The 24,873-nt window shown below is 50.1% G+C and overlaps 1 protein-coding gene across 2 annotated transcripts in view; it reads left to right on the top strand.

Moving 5' to 3' along the window:
* Window positions 1–24,873, top strand: part of TBC1D22A (TBC1 domain family member 22A) — a 424,627-nt gene that overhangs the window by 200,387 nt on the left and 199,367 nt on the right. For both annotated transcript variants that reach the window (XM_030914235.1, XM_030914234.1), the window contains exon 9: window positions 22,351–22,460. In XM_030914235.1, the coding sequence (XP_030770095.1) occupies window positions 22,351–22,460 (110 nt within the window). The remainder of the gene's footprint in view (window positions 1–22,350; window positions 22,461–24,873) is intronic.

Raw genomic sequence — 24,873 nt, 5'->3', positions numbered from 1 at the left:
AGGCAGTGTGCCCTCCCATACCTGCTGGAGGCAGAGGCAGCGTGCCCTCCCACACCTGCTGGAGGCAGAGGCAGAGGCAGCGTGCCCTCCCACACCTGCTGGAGGCAGAGGCAGCGTGCCCTCCCACACCTGCTGGAGGCAGAGGCAGTGTGCCCTCCCATACCTGCTGCCTTGGCTGTATTCTTTGGTCAGTGCATCTGCCCAGTCTGCTGAAACCCAAGGGCCCCTGGATTCTGTCTCTCAACCCCTCAACATTGTTGGTACTGGATCTGACTCTGTCCCTGGCCACCTTCTCCTTCTGTCCTCCACATCAGGACCACCCCATTGTCTCCTGCCTCTGGCCTTCCTCTTGCCACATTGCTTGGATGGCCTATCACCAGGTCTGATCTGAGGGTGGTGGCATCTTTGTCTTAGCAGCCGAGGTCTGTGACCTTGACCACCCGGTGAAGTGTTAGCCGGGTGTCTTCACTGTAAAGTCACTCTTTGTTCCTTGCTTCCCATACTGCACTCTCTGGAAGGAAGTCCCTGTGTGCAGCCCACACTGAAGGGTTAGGGGTCATACTTCACTTCCTTGAGGGGAGAGCATGTTCAGAAATTATTTGGAATTTTTCTGCATGGGAGACTTTTCTGTTTTCCACATTTGTTAATTTATCCAATTATTTATATCAATATGGATTTTAAATACTTCATAGTTTGGATTGTAGTCCAGTATTGCATTATATGTTTCGTTGCTCAGATTGTTTCAGCTTTGCCACTGGGGGCTCTTTCAGTTGGCCCCTGGGTCCCGTGACACACTCTCATCTGTGTGTGTGTGTGTGTGTGGCCATTTCTCCAAGGATCCCTGTTTCTTTTATTGGTGGATTGTATTAAAACCAAGATCTGTATGCCTGGTATGTTCCTTGTGAATTACCTTTTAAAGAAATTATATTTAAAAAGCCTTTCATATTTACCTTTATTTTGATAATTTCCTGTTTTTTTCATTTCTTTGTGTAGGTCTCCTGAAGAACTTTAACACTTTTTGTAGTATAGCTTTAATTTGTCTGAAAACATATTTCACTTTGTTTTTGAAACATATTTTTACTGGGTACAGAATCCTGGGTTACCGGTTTTATTCCCAGTCCTCTAACACTGTCATTCTATTGTCTTTTTGTCCTGCATAATTTCCGATGGGAAGTCTGCTGTCATTATTATCTTTGGTCCATGGCTTAGGATTTGGTAGAATTCTGTCGAAGTTAGCCAGCTCCAATATTAACATTGACCAAGTATTTACCTCTATCAGGTGCTTTGTTCAGCTTCACTGTGCATGTGTGTGATTCTCCCAAAACCCTTAAAAGGGAGGTAGGTAGGTGATATTTTTCAGTTTATAGGTAAGGAAGCTGAGAGTTAAGCAGGTTAACTGATTGGTTCAAGGCCACTTACCTAGGAGGTAGCAGAACTGTGATGGTCTGATGCCAGAGACAATCTGCATCTTAACCACTGTTTATTGAATTCATCCTCTTCAGAAGGTCCAGGATCAGGTCAGGGTCATGCTAGTGTAGTTAAAATGCTGTTACCGCAATAGAGAGTCCATAGGCACTAGAGTCGGACAGGTCTCAGCTCCAGTCCTGCTCTGCTTCTTGCAGGCTGTGTGATTTTGAACATGTCCTTGCTCAGTTTGTGTTTTCACCTCTGACATAGGTGAGAGCCGCCATTTGCCTCAGATGAGGATGAAGAAACGTGATGCTGTGTGTGAGTGCTGCGGTCAACACTGGGAAGGTTTTCTTGGTTGGGGTGTGCTCACTCTTACCTGTTGAATGAATGAATGAATTGGATTTTGTGCAGGTCAGATACCACATTGATTTCCTCATTCAAGGCTGAGAGTTGTGGGCATAGCACACACTCTGGCATCCTGACTCACACTTCAACCCCTCCAATTGGCCTCCTCTCCTGGGCTCATCTTTCCAAAGCACAGCCCTCATGATGTCACTGTGGCTGTGGCTCCATGCTCTGGGTGGAGAGCAGGAGCTGAGGACGCTGAGCTGAGTGAAGTGGAGGACGGGACAAAACAGCCCCCAAATGTGGCTCAGTACCAGCTGTGTTCAGCTGACTGATTTGGGCCAGAGTGAAATGGGTCATCTACCCATTAGGGATCTAATTGAAAATAATACCATGCAATTTAATACAGTGATTTCTTAACATTTTTTTTTAGCCCAAATTAGCAAAATGCTTCAAACTGTTACATGCAAGTGAAGTGGAAATAATTGAATCCCAGCAAAGGATAAATGGATTGTACTGGAATATTTCAAGGAGGAATTTCTGATCAGCTTAGGGAGCGAAGGGGTTATCCTTATGATATTTTATTGAACCACAAAATGTTATTTATAACCCATGTCAGGAGCAATTAAACTGATTGATGATTAAGGAAGTTTAATAGTTGAATAATAAGACGCGGCTCTTGACAGCTGTTTTTTCTCATTCTGGAAGCGTATTTTATAAGTCTGGTAACAGTGTAAAGGACAGGCTGTTGCTATGCCGTGGGGTCATTATGTGGTGGTAATATAATGTTCAGCCTAGTGTTACATGGTATGTTACTTATAAAAAATTAAAAATTAAAATACCAATTATGTTTGTTTGATTTATTATTGAAGTGGTTTGTTAATTTTGATTTACCCAAAGCAGGGTTAATTAGTGCATGTTGATATATTTGATTAAAAGTACACTAATGATGAATTGAATAAGGCCAAACAAAATAAATTATTTTCCAGTCACCCTGAATAGTTTCAGAATTTTAGCAGTCTTTCATGTTTATGTAAAAAGGCAGCTTCACACTGACTGGAAGGGTTTGCTGTGATTGGCAGCTTCTTAGGCGTATGTACCAGTGGAGGCTGTATTTGCATTTTCAAAACAACCTGTGATACTCACCTTGACACCTGTTCTCTTTTGTGTGTGTGTGGTAGTATTTGTCTTTATGAGCCATTTCTTATGTTTGGGAAGATTAATAAATTAAAATTCTTTCTTTTAGAAATAAGCAGACATGTTACAAAGCAAGAAACACAAATGACTAATAAGCTGAAAAAACCATCTAACTTCACAGGTAATGAAAATGCAAATTGAACCAATAATGCAGTTCTATTTTGTCTATCAAATCATCACAAATTAAACAAGATAATACTCAGTGCTTTTCAGGCGAGGTGAAGTTGACACTCTTCCAGTCTTTTGCTGTGAAACAGCCATTCTGGAAAGCAGTTTGGTGGCCAATGAACAGCCTGGTGTCTCCCTGCCCCAAGGACGTGGAAGGTGATGCCAGGGTTCACGGTGGAGGCAAATGTTTGCATGAGTTGAGGCTTGAACCAGCCCAGATGATCATCGATAGAGGAAGTTTAAAGCCACTGGGTACATTGATTCCTGTGTCACCTTAAACATGATTTCATAAAAACCCTTCTCAGTATGTGAAAATGATCAGGGTGTAAATAAAAACAGTAGGACATAAAACTTCATATTTAGTCTCAATTCTGGCTTATCGAAAATGTTCGTGTGTGTGAATGTTAGGGGCTGAATTGCTTCCCCAGAATTCATCTGTTGAAGTCCTAACCCCTAATACCACAGAAGATGTTTGGAGATAGGGTCTTTAAAGAGGTAATAAAGATAAAGTAAGGCCATTAGGGTGCGTCCTAACCCCATGGAACTGATGTCCTGATAAGAAGAGATGAAGGGCCAGGTGAGGTAGCTCACACCTGTAACACCAGCACTTTGGGAGGCCAAGGTGCGTGGATCACGAGGTCAGGAGATCGAGACCATCCTGGCTAACATGGTGAAACGCTGTCTCTACTAGAAATGCAAAAAGTTAGCCGGGTGTGGTGGCAGATGCCTGTAGTCCCCAGCTACTCGGGAGGCTGAGGCCAGAGAATGACGTGAACCCTGGAGGGGGTAGCTTGCAGTGAGCCGAGATCGCGCCACTGCACTCCAGCCTGGGCGATGGAGCGAGACTGTGTCTCAATCAGTCCATCAATCAATCAATCAATAGTATTGACTGGGCATGGTGGCTCATACCTGTGAGACTCCATCTCAAAAAAAAGAAAAACAAAACAACAAAAAAAATATGGGGAGACGAGGACAGGGACACACACGGAGGCACACCATGAGTGGAAACAGGAAGAAGATGGCATCTGCAGGCCCAGGAGAGAGGCCTCTGGAGAAACGAGCCCCGCTGACACGGTGGCCTCGGACTTTGGGCCCCCAGAACTGTGAGGAGATACATTTCTGCTGTTGAAGCTGCCCAGTCTGTGGGAGTTTATTACAGCATCCCAGGCTAATACAGTGAAACTAAATGAAGATATTCATTATATCTGCATAGTACATTTATGGATGATTTAATTTTCTTTTTTAAACTTTTCTGTATTCTCCAGATTACTTACAAGAATCATGTAAAAAAGCATTATTGGGAAGTTTCCTCCTTGGTCTGTATAGAGAGACTTAGCAGAAGCTGACAGAAGCCCCTTCCTCTTCGGGACTCAGCCTGGTCAGCTCTGAGTTGAAGGCGTTGTGCTGGGATGTGTGGTGCCTTGCCCAGCCCGAAAGTTGTGTGCGTCTCGTGTGGTATGTGCGGAAGCCTGTGGGCCTGTGGTTCGCCGTCTGTGGGGCGTGTTCCCCTCAGCATGGCAGTGATGGTGCACGCAGGCCACTGTGAGACGGCCGAGGGGTGTGACTGAGGAGATTAACTAGGGGCTTTAGGTGAGGCGCTTCCTCTCTCTTTCAGATGGAGGCTTAGATTTGAAACCAGCACGGACTGTTGAGCACTGGCTTTCAGGAATTTACATGTTTTTTGTGTTGCTGGTTAGGCTGTGGCCAGATCCAGCTTGAACTAGGTTCCAGAAGGGTTGGTGGGAGTTGGGCAGATAAGAAACAAGGAACCCAGGGAAAGGGTGGGGTGCAGCCAGCCCGAGCAGTGCTGGGCAGAGGCCATGGCAGGTCCCTGAAGGCTCGCATTTGGAGGCCTTGTTCTGAAGACAGTTGGGAGCCTTGAGTCCTTTCTGTTAGAGAGGGACGTGGTCTCCAGCTTTCAGCCAGCTGATGTGTCCATTGCCGGCGCCAGGTGTGGTGGGCCAAGGGACCCCATGAAAGCGCCCCTCTTCACCTGTGCATACAACTGTTTGGAAATAAAGGTCTGACAGAGGGAGGTTGGAGTAGTGCTGTATTAGTCTGTTCTCATACTCGATAAAGAATAGCACCTGAGACTAGGTCATTATAAAGGAAAGAGGTTTAACTGACTCACAGTTCTGCAGGCTTAACAGGAAGCGTGGCTGGGAGGCCTCAGGAAACTTACACTCATGGTGGAAGGCACAGGGAAAGCAGGCACCTTCTTCACAAGGCAGCAGGAGAGAGTGAGTGCCAGCCGGGGAAATGTCAGATGCTTATAAAACCAGCACATCTCGTGAGAACTCACTGTCACAAGAACAGCCTGGGAGAAACTGCTCCCCGATTCAATCACCTCCCTCCCTCAACACGTGGGGATTACAATTTGAGATGAGACTTGCGTGGGGGCACAGAACCAGGCTGTATCAAGGGCCTTGACTGCCAGTCAGCAGATGGGTTGGAGCTGGTTCGGGATCCCAGAATGAGGATAGCACGGGCCAGGTGAGCTGAGTGGGGCCTTCCAGTGCAGGAGACGCCATCCTGGGCAGGTGAGAGGTGAGGCTGTGCCTGCGCTGCTTATGTGAGGAAGTGGATCACACCTCTTGCAGCCACCCAGCGCCCAGTTTGCCTCCTCGAGGGGAGGGGCGGCCATCAAACAGCAAGCGTGGAACACGTTTCTAACAATAGTGGACAAATCCATTTACAGATGATGGAGGATGGGCTGGGGCTGGAGCTTTAGAGGCAGGAGGCGCACAATAACCCCCCCGAACTTGTGGTGGCAGAACCCCCACAGAGCACCCTGCATCTCCTACGTTTGGCGGGGGTTGGGGCAGTGATGGGGCAGGCCAGGGGGCTCCCGGAGGAGGGTGCTGCCCGGATGGAGTTTCTGCAGGTGGAGGAGCAGTCATGGTCTTGAGTGGGGCTCACATCCGGGAGTCCTGAGGGCTTGGCCCAAGGATTGACCATTTCTTTTCTATTTCTATGTGACACCCTGCTCTGGTGGTTGCGACCTCCTGGGAGTTTTGTAGAACCAGGGAGGTTTATTGATCAGGTCCGTTCGGTCCTCCGTTTGGTTCCCTTTGGGGTTGGAGGTGCAAGCTGGCTGCCTGTTCTGAGTGGCTGTGCAAACCTTGTGACCCCCAGCCCCTTAGCGTCTCCCTGTGGCTGTGGTCCCAGGGCAGCCCGTGTCCTCTGCACTGTGGCTGCTCAACCCTCAGTCGTTACATTGGGATGGGGCGGGGGGCTCAGCATGTGCATGTGGAGAGGCCCCCACCTTGTCCACCTGGGTGTCCGTCTCACCATTGGAGAGCTGGGACTTCTGGCCAGTTCCACCTGTTCACATGTGTGATGCAGAGTTAATCCTCCAGCCTGTCTTCACTCAGCCAGCCTCCGTGTCTGCTTGGCATAAGGATGAGCTCTTCATGCATAAGCGTTTTGTAGCAGGGCGTCTCTAGCCCTGTGCCCAGTGTTGGAACTCTTCCTGCAGCTGCTGGAACAGTTTTCTGTGTTTTAAAGGAGACAGCAGGCTTTGCTTCTTTTGAAAACTTGCTGTTTGACCTTTGCCTTACCCATAGGCTTACTGGATTGGAGGGAATTAGCATTTCTTTCTAGAAAGGAGAATCACTCTGTTTACTTTGAATGTGCTCCTGCCTCTGCCTAGGCCTGCGGTTCCTGAAACAGCTGCGGCCTTCTCATTGTCTGAGTACCTTCATGAAATGTGTGGAGACAGACGATGTTTTCACGATGCAACACACCATGCTCATTCTTCCTGCTGCCTGTGAAGCGGGAAGCTCTCCTTCTAATTCAGTAGAAAATGAAACGGGCATTGGCCGTGGCTCACTGAGGCAGCTTCAGTTATGAGAAAGTGCCCCCGGCCGTCTCCCCTGACAGCTCGGCCAGACAGAACATTTTCTTGTTAGTTTTCGCGTTTCTGGACGAGGAGCTGTGGGGCTTTAGGATCATGCCTTGTGTTTTGCATTCCACCCAACCAAAAACGGAAACCAAAGCAACCCCTAAACTCTGTGACGGATGGATGATGAGTTTGTGAGGAGTCAGTGGCATGGGGCTGGTGTGAGGGTGGCACAGGAGAGGGACACGCACACATTGGGTCTTGCCTGGGCTCAGCCATGGAGCTAGATGTGCACTGTTGGGAACAGTGGGTCCTGACACTGACCCTCTGGTTGGTTGGCAGGGCCAGCTGCAGGGTGTGTCAGGACACAGGGTATGGGTGTGGCTGCCCCTGATGAACCTTGGCCCTCTGCTTCTGTGCTGTGACTTTTGCGGTCCCGGGTTTGAGAGGCCTGCTGGGAGTCAGGCCACCTCCCTGGTGCCACACTGGAGACAGACAGACCCCAGGAGGGAAAGGCCCATTTCCTGGTCCCTTGTGCTGATGGCCTCTCTGTCCCCTCCCCTGTCCTTCGGCTTGGTTCTGGTGCTTGGAATTGCCATGGACCTCTGATGCACTCTGATTTTGCTTGGTCAGAGCCGGCCAAGCCCAGCCACGCCTCCCGGCTTTTGGGGCAGCCTGGCACCTGTCAGTTCACTCTTGTCGGAAGGTTTCCCTGTGGCTTATTGTCAGTCTGGACGTGGCTTTTCCAGACTCCCGGTTTTCTAATGACCTGCCATCGGCATTTGCTTTTTTGACATTTACTTGGCTTCTTGGCCCTCGGAACTGACTGGTTTTACTTAGCCTTTTTAGCCCTGCCTTCAGACACCTCTGAAAGCCTCCTTTAGTTTTGTCCACAGCCTCCTTTTGAATTCTTCTGGCCCAAACCCGCGTCAGCTGAGAGCCCTGGTTCCTTGTAGTAGAGGATGGTGTCAGAGACTAACATGTCATTAGTTAGCAGAGGACTCACACAGTGGGACTGACCGCTAGTGATGGGGCAGGAAAAAGGGCCTGAGTCTTTTCTGTTACCTCCAATTTAACTAAGTGCTTTTTATCTGCCTCCAACAGGAATCTTGTTATTGGTGCATTTTTCACGGTCTTCGGTGCTGGCCTGTTACATAGTGCTGTATCAGACGTTATGTAGGAGGTACAGTGTTGGACCCATCTTTTTTTTTTTCTTTTTTGAGACGGAGTTTTTGCTCTGTTGCCCAGGCTGGACTGCAGTGGCACAATCTGGGCTCACCGCAACCTCTGATTCCTGGGTTCAAGCTATTCTTCTGAGTAGCTGGGATTACAGGCGCCTACCACCACGCCCAGCTAATTTTTGTATTTTTATTAGAGACCGGCTTTCACCATGTTGGCCAGGCTGGTCTTGAATTCCTGACCTCAAGTGATTCGCCGGCCTCAACCTCACAAAGTGCTGGGATTACAGGCGTGAGCCGTCACGCCCAGCCCCTTGGCATCTTTTGGTTCTTTGGCAGTGTCCCCATCCAGGCAGTCTGCTCTGCCGCTACCGCACAGGCATAGCTGAGGACGAAAGATACCCAGTCCAGGCTGGTTGCGGTGGCTCACGCCTGTAATCCCAGCACTTTGGGAGGCCGAGACGGGCGGATCACAAGTTCAGGAGATGGAGACCATCTTGGCTAACACGGTGAAACCCCGTCACTACTAAAACATACAAAAAATTAGCTGGGTGGCCGGGCGCGGTGGCTCAAGCCTGTAATCCCAGCACTTTGGGAGGCCGAGACAGGCGGATCACAAGGTCAGGAGATCAAGACCATCCTGGCTAACACGGTGAAACCCCATCTCTACTAAAAGATACAAAAAACTAGCCAGGCACGGTGGCGGGCGCCTGTAGTCTCAGCTACTCGGGAGGCTGAGGCAGGAGAATGGCATAAACCCGGGAGGTGGAGCTTGCAGTGAGCTGAGATCCAGCCACTGCACTCCAGCCTGGGCGACAGAGCGAGACTCCGTCTCAAAAAAAAAAAAAAAAAAAAAAAAATTAGCCGGGCATGGTGGCAGGTGCCTGTAGTCCCAGCTACTTGGGAAGCTGAGGCAGGAGAATGGCATGAACCCAGGCGGCGGAGCTTGCAGTGAGCCAGTGAGCCGAGACCGCGCCACTGCACTCCAGCCTGGGCGACAGAGCAAGACTCCATCTCAAAAAAAAAAAAAAAGATACCCAGTCCATAGCTAAGAGGACACATCTGCTCAGAGACAAGAAACAAAAACCCTTGCCCAGGACGCCTGGCATGAAGAGAATTCTGCACCCTTCATGGAAGATACAAGTCTTTGAAGCCTCATTTTGAGGCTTAAACTCTTTATTTTCTTGGTAATTAGTGTTAGTCAATGATAATTTACTTTTTATCCTAGGCAGCTATCATATTGAACTCTAATTTCTAGACTGCTTTTGAGTAAACAGAGATATTCATTGTACCATAATATTAAAACAATTTTGTTTTGTAAAAAATCAGTTAAGAACTTTGGAAAATATGGCAAATGATGTCAAGAATCATCCCCCTTCCTTATATATTTGTCCTCAGATTCAATTTGAATAATTGCTGTCGATTCATACTTAAGTTCTACCATAGCCAGCAAGACACTAGCACCTTAGCTTGTAGTGCACTTCTGTGTAATTTTGTATTCATGTTACGTTTAGCTTTTCAAGCGACTCCAGACATTTCCGAGACCATCCTCAGAGCTTGTATCCACGTGAAACAAATACAGAAACTTCAGCAAATGATTGTGTGGTTTTAGTGAAGTTTCCAGATTTCTGTATGGCTTGCAACATTTTGTGCTTGCGGCCCGGGGTTTGCGTTTTATAATTCCCATGTGAGCATGGCGAAGAAGCAGCTCGAAGTCATTTCTTCAGGTAATTTGTTTGATAGAGACCAGGATTTGAACCCAGGCTTTCCATTCAGTGGCTGTTTTCCTCACTCCAGGATGCGGGGCACGGATGGCTCTGTCAGGGTTTGAGAGGGACCCCGAGAGCAGCACAGAGGGACTCGGCTCGTGGTGTGAGTGTGGCACAATCAGTGGCGTCACCAGCATCGGGCATGTGAGAGCCCTGGCGAATTTGCTAGCAGAGAGTATTGTGTGTGCATGAGTGGGAGTGTGTCTGAGTGTGTATTTTGGCAGATGTATCCAGATTGTGTGAGTTGGATTGCTTGATTTCCTGCATGTTTTCGAAAAGTCACTGCAGATTCCTGCAGATTTTGTCAGTGGCAGGTGGTTGCCTCTTGCAAGTCCCTGAGCGGGGCTGGCTGTGGCCGGCCCTCTGGCCCTGGGGGAGTGTGCCGTCTGGGAGGAGATGCGGGTGTCTCTAGGATCCCAGCCAAGGAGAGCTGGCTTCTGCCCGGGATCGGTACTCGCCGCCTCACCACCCCTCCTGCTCTGCGTGGCTTTAACTGAGAACCACAGGAATCAAAGATGGATTTAAGGAACAGTCACAAATGTGTGAAAAACAGCAAAACTTTACCAGAAAATAAAGAATGTGAATTAGATCTCATTATAATGGATGTTTTTACCTTCCCAGTGAGTAGAGCTGCACAGAAGGTCATGGTGCTGAGAAGTGATTGGTGAGGTGGATGATCCTGGGTCCTGCTGGTTGTAGAATAAAATTCCAACATGTCTTTCAAATATTTTACCAATATCTCAATAAAATGTTCTACTCTTTCACCTGCCAATTTCACTTGAGACGTTTATCTTAAGGAAATCTCTCTCAGTGTGGATCACATACCTTGTACAGAAAGCAGGCTTACTGGGGCATTCTTTGTAACAGTAAGATGTTTGAAACAATGCCAGCATCCCAAAGTAGGGGTGCGGCTGTGTAGACGAGGAGATTGCAGTCCTTTAGATGATTATGCAGCATGCTGAGGGATGGCTTCAAAGAGCATGTTATAAAATGGGAGATCCCTGTTACAAACGTCAGATTCCACAGGGCACACATTTATATTTGTAATGCAACCGTAGTCATGTAACAGTTGAGCGAAACCTATGTAGAAACAAATTGGGATAAAATTAGGCCAACAGATACCCTGGCTGTGTTTTACATAATGTATCTGTGGCTAATTTCTCTCTTTAGTATTGTGAGTTCCTAAAATTTTTTTTGTGACAATGACTTTAAAACAATCAGTGCCTGGGCCGGGCATGGTGGCTCATGCCTATAGTCCCAGCACTTTGGGCGGCCAAGGCAGGTGGACCAGGAAGTCAGGAGATCGAGACCATCCTGGCTAACACAGTGAAACCCCGTCTCTACTAAAAATACAAAAAAAATTTAGCCAGTCGTGGTGGCGGGCGCCTGTAGTCCCAGCTACTCAGGAGGCTGAGGCAGGAGAATGGCGTGAACCTGGGAGTTGGAGCTTGCAGTGAGCCAAGACTGAGCACCACTGCACTCCAGCCCAGGCGACAGAGCGAGACTCCATCTCAAAAAAAAAAAAAAAAAAAAAAAAAATCAGTGCCTGATCACCTTACCCCATGGTGTCTTGGACATGCCCTATAGACCCCGCCTGGGCCACACAGTGCTCATCACACTGCCTGCCCTGGGTCCCGCAGTGCCTGAAGCTGGGAAGGCCCAGGGAGTGTTGAGGGAGCTCTCAGGCCTCCACGATTGTGTGGTGTTCTGCTTTCTCCCGGCCTAGTGTATTGGCTCTGAACGGAGCAGGCACTTATTCCTGTGCCTTCTCCAGCTCCCAGTGAGTGCTACACATATTGTTCAGGAAAGTAGAACCTTGGCAAGTATAAAACCCAAGAGACAGGCCATTTTGGAAGCCTGAGAAGGCTCGTATCTTCCTTTCTTTTCATCCTTGAATCAAGGGTGCATAGGGCAATTTACAGGCATAAGGTTGTATCCTTCTCTGGGCCCAGGTGCCACTCTGGGCAGGGTATGGGGTCTTTGGGCTGAGCAGGCCTTTCTGGGTTCTAGGGCCGTGCACCTCCCCTCCGGGCCCCCATGCTGCCTGCTGGGGAGGACACAGGCTGCTGCTGTGCGCCAGCTTCTCCAGCCTTTGCCTCAGCAGTGGCCAGGCAGGCGCAGGAGCAGGTCATGGACCCGCAAGGACACCTGTTATCTGAAGGCTCTCGGGAGCTGGCTGGCCACCATTCCTTCTGTGTGCTCTGATCTTGGGTCGAGCAGGAGCGATGCACGTTTCCGTGGGGTGCTGAGATGTTCACTTGTGATAACAGAGCACCAGGACCTGAGTGTGGGCCATGCAGCTGCCTGTTAGTGTGAGGGCCGGGTTCCTGCCCCTCCTTGGCTGCCAGCGGCATCCGTTGGATTTTCTGGCAGGTGCACAGTCATTGGCTGTGCACTTGGTTGGAGCCTTGGTTTCATGCCGCTCTGTGTAGGAAAGCTGGGCCATCCGAAACACATTCTTTATGGGAAGCCTCTTTAGGGTAGGCATGGAGAGCGAGCAGGGCTGTTTGCAAGCTATATAGGTATCTGTCACTTAGGAAGAAGTTTATTTGTGGGGCTGTTCCGCAGTCATACCTTTTGAGCACCTTCTGGGCATGTGGAGGCCCCTCTGGCACTCCCCACCTACAGATGACCTGCAGAGCATGTGGCCTCTGCCAGCCAGGATGGCCTGAGAAACTGGAAGGGAAGGGCCCTCTGTGTTGAAGGGAGGCCCGTATGTTCTTTTCAGTGGATCATGTTTCTTTTTGTTGAGAGATTGAAGAGCCATACAATTGATTAAATTGTTTTAAACAAGTATACTGACAAGCATCCCGAAAGAAGCTGTCTTAATTTGCTTTGGCTTTGTGCTGTGATACACGCACAGTCTGTTCAATTTTGGTTTTGATGCAGTAGGCTCATATCCTTCTGTGATTATATCCATCCAGTTTGGATAGTTACAATGTAAGCAGTTTTTTACCTATTTTTGTGGTCCCTTTTCTGGGTATGATAGGGAGGAGTGTTTTGAAATGTATCGATTCCAGATGGATGGGCCATCAGGGGCACTGAGGGCTGAGGGGTCGAGTTGCCAACCTGATTCCTGGCAAGGCCATGCCCAGTGAGTGACCACAGCCAGCCTTTCACGCAGGCTCATTAGAATTGCGACAGGGGCCACAGCCACGCTGGGCACTGGCGAGCTGCATGCCCGCTCTTGCTCTCAGTGGTGGGGCTGCCAGCTGGGTTGTAAGCGGCACCCAAACAGGAGCAGAACTTTGGGGCTGAGCGTCAGAGTGATTTATCGAAGACCAAGGATTGATGAGGAAAGGGACATAGGCTTTTGTAAGTGGCTCCAACCAAAGTCACTTGCTGGAGCCGTCAGTGAAAGCTGGATTGTCTGTTAGAGCAGGAAGCTCTTCCAGTTAGCCAGCACTTTTGGATGCTAGCCACCTCATCTGAATAGCAGAATAACCTGCAGTGTGTTTTTCCATGGGTATATTTCTTGTTTTTTTGTTGTGTTATTAACAGTGAAGTGTAAGGGCACCTTCTCCACACCAGCGTGCCATTTTGCCATCTGACCTCTGGGGGCAGGGTGCCCCGCCCATTCTCATTTGTTGTGGGGCCTTGTCTTGTGGCCGACTCCCCTGCCAGACCATGACCCATGGATGTACAGGGCCCGGGACTGTTTTTCTCCTGGTTTCCGATGGCCCCATCTCGGTACCAGGTGCACTGTCTGGGCTCAGCAGAGCTCCGTGGATTTTAAAGGCTTTGACGTGCTTTGTCAGATTGTTTTGCAGAATGCATCATCGTCTCTGGAGCAGCGAATGGAGAACTGTGTTTTGAGTGGTCCTTGTGTTTCAGAGGGTCTGTTTCTTGTTACTTATCTCAGTGGGGGAATAGTTAAACTTGGGGATCTTGGCCAATTTTATTAGTGAGCTCGGTGAATCTTACTGAATTTATTTAGTAACTAATACACACAGGCAGAGCCCTGAGCAGGGGTGACATCTCGGCAGCAGGCACGCCATCTGCCTCATCCCATCCCTGTGGCCGGCGGCCCAGTGTGGGGTTTCGTGATGGTGCAGTCATCGGTTCTCCGGCAGTGTGTTTGCTACCTGGAGGGACAGCTGTGGTGGACCCACACCTTCCTCGTGTGCCTCAGCAGTGCTGGGCCAGCAGGCCCCAGGTGGCAGCATCTCCACCCGCCTGTGCCCACCTCGTTTCCACAGCACTGAATGCACATCACGTCCCTCCCCGACACCTGCCCATGCGTGGTGGGCGGGCTCCTCACTCCTCCCGCAGCCACAGCACTCTCCTGGGGCCCTGTGCCGAGGGCACCACTCGAACACACAGCTGTCTTCCGGCGCTCCCCGTCCCTCTGCAGGGAAATCTCGGGGGCCTCCGCATCACGCTCCCCACAAGCTCTTCCTCCTCCTTCCGTCTGCGAACTCTCTGCCCTCTTTCCCATCACCTGCACTCTCTCCGATCCTGCTGCCCTCCAGGCTTGGTTGGAATGCCAGGGCCTCTGTGCTCATGCTTTTCAGCCTAGCTGGCCTCTGTGCCTTCTGCCCCTTCACCATATTCATTCTCCACTTGGCAGGTTCCAGCTTACATGGTGTGGTTGTGTGAGCTGCGTCTCTCTGTAACAGACCGTCGACAGCATCAGGAGAGCGCATGAAGTCGATGAGTCAGAGGAGCGCATGGGCACAGCCTCTCTTCCAGGCACTAAGATGTTCTTTGTTTCGTCTTCGCCTTTCTCCCCGTCCCACAGTTTCTCCCACATGGAAGTGTTTGGTACTGTTAGTAGAAGAAATCACTGTTTCAACAAATAGCTTTTCTATGAACCAAAACTTCTACTCACAGCGTTATTGAAACATTGAAGATCCAGTCAAGCCACCAGAATGCTATGAGATTGGAAGTTTTGCTTTTTGCAGAAGTGGCCTCATCAAAATGAGGACGGTAAATGATACAGAAGATTTCTTTCACTTTTTACCACAGTGTCTATCCCACAGTTGATATTTTCCCAAGTGTTGTCTACAGACATTTTCCATGTGGAATTTGGTACCAAGTTCTTTATACAAAAAGTAGACCAGCTGCTTCACAGACACTGTGCTGTTCCCAGGCCCTGAGGCCTCCTGCTTTGGGTTTTGAGGTTGGAGACCCCTGGCTGCGGGTCAGCTTGCGGGTGGTGGGATGGGAAGCAGCCATGCTGTTGGTGAGAAGAGTGTGTTGGTTCTCATCATTTGGGATCACTCTTGGGAACGGCAGTTGATTGTTGGAGCTGGCCTGATGCTGCCACCTCACCTAGCCATGCTGAGGGCGTTGTCCTCGTCCTGTGATAATCGTCTGCCAGCGTCTCGGCCTCCTGCCACATGCCTGTGCTTGTGGGCTACAGGCGGACGGCCCAAGCTTACAGCCATGAAGCAGAGTCGGCAACTGTGACTGTGGTTCAGTCTGTGTAACCTTGATTGAGTTGAACGTTATCTATATTAGCATTAGACATTTCCGCTGCTAGAGCCATGTGATCATAACGTTAGTAGTTTTTGCTGAACCAAAGAGTTTTGTGAATTTATAGTCTTGAGTTGTGATGCCACTCTCACCAAGGCAGGACTTTCTTCTCCGTCCTAGAATCCAAATCTACATAATGAAGTGTTCAAATCTCTCTCACCAAAGTGCCGGAGTTTCCAATTTAAAAGTCCCAAGTTGGGAAATGCAAAAGGTGAGATCCATAGAGCAATTCCATCTTGCTTATAAAACAGAACAGTTTTGATTACCAGTTAAGCTCCTAATTAAGTGAAGAGGCTTATTGCAGGGTTTGTGCAGTGCAGGTGATGAATGTAGTGGTAACAGCAATAGCTCCCTCCCTGCCCTCCTCGGCGCTCCCCATGGGGCCTGGCTCTTACCCACAGCATTTGTGCTATAGGTGACTGCTTTCCATACCTTGGTACCAGTGTCCTGGAATCCTTTGAAATGAAAGGAGCTGTTTAAATTGAAGGGATTTTCCCCTTTCCCCAGTACCAAGCTCTTCCATGTGGTTTAATATGAGAGAGAACCTAACCCACGTCAAGCCTCTTTGTTCTCGAGAACCCCCTGGTAATTACAAGCTACGATTCCAGTGCACCTCCTGGTAATTACAAGCTACGATTCCAGTCCTCTACTCCAGTTCCAGAGGCTGACGTCGTCTCACAGAGGTGGGGTGGGGGGCCATGAGGGAAATGAGCCGCTTAGGAGACCCAGAGCTTGGGTGGCCTTGTGGTGACAGGCTCTTTTGCTGAATGACAGGAGAGGTGCCCATGGCGTGGCTGCGGAGTTGTTTTATTTCTGGAATTAGACTTGCCTGGAGTTGGAGCTACACAAGGGAGGCTCCAGCATGGACGCTTCTTACCAAGTCAGAGGCCTCTGTGCCATGCGGGGTCCTGCTGTGAACCTGATGAGAAGCATGTAGACTGATCAGGCCAGGCTCTGCCACTTCCTAGCGCAAGATCTGGGCATGTTACCTGCAGCCTCCTTACCTGCGCAGCGTGGCATGGACCCCCCTGGGGGCTTTTGGATGGAGTGGAATCATGTGTGGACATGTGGGCTCCCATGCAGAAAGGCCAGCTGTGGAAACACACAAGTGACAGGTGTCTTCACTGTGTGGCTGATGGTCCTGAGTGGTCACGCATCTTCACTGCCCGGCCGGCGGTCCTGGGTGGGCAGGTGTCCTCACTGTGTGGCCGGCGGTCCTGGGTAGGCAGCCTTCATCACCAGGACCATCTGGATTTTGAGTCATTCATCCCCCTGTTCCTTTAATCTTCTGACCCTTTTTGTTTTCTGGATGTGGAAAGAGGGGCCAAGAATTTCTGCTCTGTTTTCCCTAAAATAGCTTTTCACGTGTTTCAGAGTGGCAATGATATCCCCGTGTGCTTTTCTCCTAACCAGGCTAAATATCCTCCATTTCAAAAACTTAGCTTTGTGTATCTACCCATCATTCATCCACCCACCTACCCATCCATCTGTCCACTCATCCATCTCTCCATCCACGTGGACTGGCGGAGTCTCAGGCTGGACGTGGTGACGGTGCAGCTATCCCCACCTTGTGACACTGCCCACTGAATGCCAGCAGCACCCCTCACCCTAGTCATTCTGACCCCCAAATGCCCTGAAGGTTTCTCCAAACATTCACGAGGGCAGCACCACTACCTGTGGGATCTGCTCCACGGGTAGTTATCGGAGGAAAAGACAGGCCTTATTGAAACTGTTCTAAAGGCTTAAACATTGTTTTTTTTCTATTGCAGAAATAACTGCTCGTTGTGAAAACTCACATTCCCTTTTACTCTACGCCCTTGGCAGAAAATAGTGCGAATTTCCCGCCCCACTCCCCCAGCCTTGCAGGAGTGTTCAGACTTTCCTGTGTGTGGCATCCCTGGGTGATGCTCCTCTGTGTAGATGTATGTAGATGCAGCGGTAGACTTTTCCATGTAAATGGAGCTGTTGATAAAGCTGGGCTTATTTTACAAATTGGTTGTTTTTTTCCTTAATACTATAGCAGGGCAGCATTTTCAAAGAAGGTTAGTTAAATCATCCCCTAAAGCCTTTCTACAGTCTAAGAAGGCAAGTGAAATGGTTTTTAATTCAGCGTCTGTTTTTATGTCCCATGACTTCATGTTTTGTCGTGGTCCACTTGGGCCTGCTCATCTTCTGCCCTGGGCTGTGGGAGAGCCTTTTCTGCCTCCTCCAGGTTTCCCTCGGGGTTAGCCTGTGCACTCGCCACCCCGCCACCTTGCGGGCTCTTTGTGGTCAGAACTCACACTTTACTCAACTTGGTGTCCCCAGGGTATGGGGGACGGGACTGCCCCTTGAATGGAGGTGTGGTGACTGATGAAGGAGAAGAAAGGGCCGAATGCAGCTCCAGAACACTGTTCTACATGCTGGTGTTAATGTTTATAATTAAATGAGAAAAGTAAAAGATAGAATCATATTCCGATGTGGAAACACGTTGGTTTAAATTTCTTTGTTTTTATGTGTTTGCAAAAATGTCAACTTCGAAAGTCCCTGCAGTGGTCCATCTCTGTCATAGCTCCCAGGCTGCCACGGTCCCTCCTGGCTGGGAGGAAGCTGAGGTTGTATATGTCTACCCTCGCCCTCACCACCGTCCAGGGGTGCCCTGTGAATTACCCACCTCCTGGCATCCAGCTGCTTCGAGACAGCTTGGGCATGGCTTCAGATTTCCCATGGCTCAGATCTCTAAGCCCAGATCTCCCAAGGCCCTGGGGCCTGAGAGCGCCCCTCGCCCAACCCCCACCCCCAGGGCCACAGCCATGGCTGCCATTTCATTAGGCCCCGCCCTCCATTGATTGGCATCTGGTTCTGCTTCCCTCCTCTGCTTTCACCTGTGTATGGATCATTTTTTCCTTTGAATCTTGTTTCTTCCTTTGAACCCTGGGATTGCTTGGAATTACCGTGACTGTGTCTTTTTCTTTCTCATTTGTGATCTTAGCTGAAAAATCTTTCTTTCCATTGGTGTCAGTGCTGTCATCTCTGCTGTCCTATGGAGTGACACGTTTTGGGAGGTAAATCCGTCCTCCTTGTTGTGGCTTGCCGGCTGTGAACATCCCACTGCGGGTCGATGCGGGCCCCAGCCACGAGGCTTCCCAGGTCGTGCCTCCTTCCAGTTTGCTCCCTTCTCGGTCTCCCTCCCTCTTTGCCCCATGGGTGGCAGCATGCCTGGTGGACAGTGTGTACCTTCGAGTGGGAACGTCTTGGGTTAAAATCTGTCACGGCCATTGCACATCTCAGAGTCTTGATTTAGAGACCATTGTCACCCCACAGTGGACTCTGTCTAGTCCTTGGGCCAGGTGGTTTTGTAGATCAGCGTCTAACAGATGGAAGCCAGGGAAAACCTGATCTTGCCTGCAGTTCCGTCTGGGCCATACACCCAGGGACAGGGCTCGTCTGGGTGGTCTTGGACCTTCCCAGGCTATCTCCCCAGGGGCCAGACACACCAGCCCGGGAGTATTTTCTGCAGCTTGTCCTGGTCCTGACCCTGCTGTCACAGCCTGGAGTCCAGAGTGTCCTGTGCCACTCTGTGTGCCTTTGCCAAAGTGGGGGATGCTTTCTCTGGCGAGGGATATTTATCTCATTCTAACAATAAGGGTAATTCCAATTCTCCTGGCAAATTACCGCAGGGGCTCTCTGAGTTAAATGCCATTACTTCATTACCTTGAAGAGTAACAAATGGCCCATTGTGAGAAATGACACGTAGAATAGGCCACTGACATTTCCTCAGATAAAATAACAAGCCAGCTAAACAGACCAAGAGAGCGAGGCCTGCCTGGCTCATGTACCCCTGGCTCTGCGAATCAGAGCTGCAACAGCCCAGCTGCGTCTGTGCCCTCGGGGAGAGGCTGTCGAGGTCTGGAGAGGCCTGAGTTCCCTGTTTACTCTTATTATCTCTGAGGAAACGTCTCCATGCTTGGAAGGCCCTTGAAAGAGGATACGTCGATGGGAAACTTCTCCGAGGAAGCCCGCTGATTATTGTTGCTGATTCAGTTCCCTGGGATGACATAAAAATCAGACCTGCTCTAGGCCGGCAGAATTTTGAGTTGATTCTGCCCAAACTGTTTTCCCAGGGAAGAAGTGGTGCCCTGGGGAGACCACTTACACGCCTGTCTATGTGCTTGGCTTTTGCTGGCGTTCCTTCCAGTAGGAAAGGCGTTACAAGGGGGCTGGACTTGGAGTCCAGGCAGGCCTGTCCTGCTCACTCCCACCATTGCCTCACAAAGCACACTGATGAGCGTGTAGAGGCCTAAGTTTCTGCATCTGTGGATCGGCAGAAATAACACCTCCCACCTTGGGCTGCCGTGGGAAATTGGGAGACAGGGCCTGTCCCTGGGAGTCCCTGTGAAGGCTTCATCAGAGGGTGTGCTCACATCAACCCAGGCTCCTGTGCCAGCAGAGTTTTAAGGCCAGACACCTTGCCACTTGCTACAGGGAGACCCTGCAGCCCTGCAGGGGGCCGGTGGGTGGACAGAGCCACCAGGAGAGTGCCAGTGTCATGGACACACCTGCCTGGGAGGAGGGTCAGAGGACGGAGCCATGGCTAGCCAGCAGCACTTGTCATCCTAGCCCCACATTTGAGGAATGGGGGACTGGGACCTGCCTTCTGGGGTGAAAACACAGGCCAAGAGAGTGAGGGCCTGGGAGCACCCAGTATGCTGTGGACAATAGTGTCCTTCGCACGCCAGGTCCCGGGAGGAACCCATCCATTTCTCCATGCCACTGGGTGACGCTGACACCTAACATGGATGTTTTTAATCTTTCAAGTCACTTGTTTTCACCTTTAATTCATGAGCATCTTGAGAGCGTCAAGTCTCTCACTCATGTCTGTGTCTGGTGCCTGGCGTATAGGGACGGATCCCACACAGGGGACCTGCTCTCTGCGTCCACGTTACCCCTCAGTGGAGACAGCCCAGCGTCTACCAGCCGAGGCATGCAGAGACGCAGCGTGGCCTGGCCGTAGGGGGTGCGGCTCTGTCGTGAAGAGGAGTGAGGCACTGACACAGGTTGCCACAGCCGAGGCATGCAGAGACGCGGCGTGGCCTGGCCGTAGAGGGTGCGGCTCTGTCGTGAAGAGGAGTGAGGCACTGACTCAGGCTGCCACGTGGATGACTCTGGAGAACATCGTGCTCAGTGAGAAGGAGCCAGTCACAGAGGGCCACAGAGCCTGATTCCAGCCGTGTGAAGTGTCCAGCATAGGCAGCTCCATAGAGACAGGAAGGTTCGTGGTTGCCAGGCGCGGGGTGGGGAGTGGGGAGCGGCCACTGAAGGGTCCAGAGTTTCTTTCTGTGGGGACGGAAAGGCTCTGGGACTAGTGGTGACGCTTGCGCAGCCTTGTGACCCTACTAAAGACCACTGCGTCACACACGCTAAAGAATGGATTTTATGGCGGATAAATTATCTCTCAGTTTACAAAACCCAGGACCCAATCAAAGCAATACCCATGGAGTGACGGAGGATCCACTGCCACCACCCCAGAGAGAGGAGTGATGCGCGAACTGGCAGGAATCCGCCCACCCTCTCGTGTTCCCACAGGCCCCGCCATGTTGGATGTGTCCGGGGCTGTCACCTCCCTGTCCAGACCCTCGAGCGCCCAGCTGCTCGCTCCTGCTGGAGGGTCAGACACAGAGGCGCTCTTCCCCTTTTATCCTGCTGGTTCTGGGGTGAACCAAGAACCGTGGGAGGTGGCGTGTTACCTCGTCTCTTCCAGTCACACTTCAGTGTGAGTTAGCGATTGTGCAGAGCTTCAGTGTGAGTTAGTGATTGTGCAGGGCTGCAGCTGGGAAGCAGCGCGATGGGATAGGACTGTATGCAACACGAATGTGAGGTGGGCCTCTGGGTCCTCGGGGAGCATCTAGGGACCTGGGTTCTGGGACCAGTAGGTGGCACTGCATCTAGCACCCTCCTCCCGGCGCGTACCAGGCTGCTCAGCATAGCCACGGCCCTGCCCCTCTTTACCCCACTGTTGTCAGGGCTCAAGGGTGGTGACGGCAGAGTGGTGACAGCTGAAATGAGTGCGCACGTTCACAGTGCATAGGAGAGGGCCTGGCGCATCAGCAGCCCCCGGTCAACACCAGCAGGTTAACATCCCTGTCATGATTGTGATGTTTATCTGCTTAAACCTTTCTAAATATATTCTGGGCTGAAATGTTTCTTTTCTTAAAGAACATTTTCCTTGCAAAGATGCCATGCAAATACAACTAAAGTGAAAAAAAATTTAAAAATAGGGTAGATAATTTTTAAAACACTAATGAGTATTTTGCTGGATGACAACAGTTTTGTAAGGATCTAAAATTAGTTTGTTCAAATATCTCATAAGCCATTTCAATTAGGCGTCTGTTTTGCCTTTTAAAAACTTGTAGATTATTTTTTCTCATTAGGCTTTTTGTACTTTAAGAAGGAAATTATTTAGAGCACCGTTGTCCGTTCTGTCTTTGAAGCACACCTGTGTTACGGCTTTCTGGGGTTTTTGATCCTAGCATAGAAGTATATACCCAGTGTAGTTTGGGAAATTCTAACGTTGGAAAGAGGTTTTTAGAGGAATGATTGCCAAATGAATATGTAAATATATCAGAAGCAGAGTTTTCAAAATCTTCTGAAAAAACTTTCAGATCTGTTAGGATTAAGTAATATATTCTATTTTCTCTCTTAATAGAATGTGAAATGCCTGAGAAGCAATAATTTATAATGTATTAATTGTGTTAATTAATTGGAGAGGATTCAGAATATTAATTATCTGCAACTAATTAGGTGTTAAGATTGAGAAGCAGTAAGTGATGAGGTGGAAGGCTACATGAGTCATTTAGCTAGACTGATGAGAGTGGGTGGGGGGAGCTGGATGCGGGCTCAGCTCTCTTCCTCCGTGGGCCTCCTCGTGAGTAAAGGTCCCGTGTGGCTAAGTCTCCTTGTCTTTTGCATGCTCGGCGCCGCCCAGAGGCAGAGGAGGTGGATACAGTGGACGTCTCCGGCGTGCCCGCAGAGGTGCTGCGCAACATTGAAGCCGACACCTACTGGTGCATGAGCAAGCTGCTGGACGGCATTCAGGTGAGCGCCCACGCCCACAGGGACACAGCCCACGTCCACAGCCCCTGCAGTGAAGAGAGCTTGAGGCCTTGGGCTGCTCCTGAGTCTCAGTGTGGTCGTGCAGTCTCTCCTGAAGCCTCAATTTCCTACATCTGGAATAGCACAGACCCCTCCGGGTTGACGAAGTGTGAGACACAGTGTATGTGCCCCTCATTCTGGGCACGGTCACCGTGTCCTGCTGAGGGCCCAGCAGGAAGGCAAGGTGCCAAGTCTGATCCCCTGCTGCCTGCAGACTGTAGCCACCGCCACCAAATGGGGCACAGACTCACGGTGGCTGCGTGTGTGTGGCTAGCTGTGCTAAGAGGGATCCCCCTTAAAGGGCCTCAGATCGGGGGCCGCAGCTCCTGGTCTCTGACACCAGGCCGTGAGCCCTCGTCCTGAAGTATTGGTGGCCAGGGCTCCACGTGCATGGGGCACTGCAGCCGTGCCTGCTCCCAGAGAGCAACACGAGCTGGTGGGAGTCCCCTGCACCGCAGTGGGGACTCTCTGGGTCCCTGCAGAGACTAACTAGGGCTAGTGGCTGAGATTTTTGTAGAAAAGCCACAGGTCTCCCAGTGACAGGGCCGATCCTATGGAATGGTGTAGGGGCAGAATTCCACACAGTGCCTGGGAAGGGCCTTGTTGGTCGGCGAGTCAGGAATGAGGACTGGAGCCAGCTGATACTATGGAGGAATGACTGAGGGGGATGGACAGGCCCTGGAGGGGTGTGGGCGTCTTAGTGTATCTGAGGCTGGCACATCCTTTCTAGACACCCGCTTCCTGTGAGGTGCTGTGCTCCACACCCGGGAATAGTGGCCAGTAAGGGTGAGTCCTGCTCCGGAAGCTCACTGGGGGTGGAGGGTAGACGGGTAAGTACGTATGGCATGAAGGGACATGAGGCACTCGACCCCAAAGACCCAAAGGTGGGAAATAGTAAATTTCGGGGGACAGTGAATTTTGCTGACAGAGCAGGCAGGACTTGTCAGGCAGAGGAAGGTCAAAGCCCAGAGCACAGTTTGGGTCGATAATCGTTTTCTGAGGAATGAAATGCCAAAGGTCATCACAGGTGTTCGCATGTAGATGGCCCTCTGCTGAGAGCTGGGCCCTCTGCTGAGAGCTGGGCCCTCTGCTGAGAGCTGGGCCCTCCTGGGAGGTTCTGCATGTTCTACCAGCATCCTTGTTATCCCAGCTCAAAGGGGACCCTCATCTGAGAGAGACAGAGACGGGGTTGTCACTTGTCATCTGCATTGCCTAGCAGGGCTTGACTTTTCCTGAGCCATTGCGGTAAAGGTTGTTCCTGATACCCCTAAGTGAAGAGGTCTCAGCTCATCTACTTGATTCGAAATTGTCAGAATATGGCTTTTATAGCCTGTGGTCTAAGGTTTAGACTCCAGGTTTAGTTTGAATATATTAGCTAAAAGGTTCTGTTAAGGAAAGATGTGTGGTTTTTGCTGTTACTTTTCATAATGTAGGAATGAAAAGGAGAAAGTAGAAGCCTATCGTGCGGTTGGAGAATGGAAACCTCGTATCTGTTGGCTGGTCCAGACTCCTCATGACTGACTTTGTTCCTTGTAAAGAAAAATGTGCCCACTAGAGACATATTTTGGCCCAAGCACCAATTAATCATTTCCCCTCCTTTGCTAATATTTTCATACATTTTATTCTTTCTCCTAGACCTTTCGGCTTTTTGCCCTCTTAGAAAAAGGATTGAATCATAATGTAAAACTTTAAAAATTTCAAATGTCACTTCTCTGATGGTGAGTGATGGGACTTGTGCCATTTAAATACAAGATTATCTGGCCTCTATTTGTAAATAAAATCTGCTGTACAATGAAATCGATGCTGGCTTTTCATTTTTCACCTGAGATTTGTAGCCTGATGTAATGGTTTATTGGCAGGGCCGATGAGTGTAAGGGATCCTGCTTTCCTGGCGCGTGTGTTTATAGCACATCGCCGTCCCATGGCAGCCGTTTATCTTTCTCTCACCTGCCACGACGGACTCCACGTGGTCCTCCCGGGAGCAAGAGTTGAGGGATGTCAGTGCCCACCATCCAGGGGACTTGGCAGCTCAGCTGTGATTCCCGTAGATAAGGCCGCTTGAGCAGAGCTCCTCCTGGGGACTGTTCAGTGTTTACAAGCACTGCCGCTGTTTTAAGTTCAGAGAAGTATGAGGCTATGTACTCACTTAAAACCAAGGCAACATGCGGACTGGCGTGTTCGCTCCTGGAGGACCTGGCCGCTTCTGCCTCTTAGCTCCTTTCCCTACTCTTGGTCTTACTATCTGCATTTCATTCTTCCTGGAACTGCTAGAACCATTTTCCTTAAGCACCCTTTTCATCATGTCATCACCCTGATTGAACCCCTCGGGGAAACTCTCTCTTGGTTTTCTGAAGTG

The sequence above is a fragment of the Rhinopithecus roxellana genome, chromosome 13, assembly GCF_007565055.1.
Source record: "Rhinopithecus roxellana isolate Shanxi Qingling chromosome 13, ASM756505v1, whole genome shotgun sequence".
Classification (NCBI taxonomy): domain Eukaryota; kingdom Metazoa; phylum Chordata; class Mammalia; order Primates; family Cercopithecidae; genus Rhinopithecus; species Rhinopithecus roxellana.
Note: the sequence above shows the minus strand (reverse complement) of the source record. Positions and strands in the feature narration are given on the sequence as shown.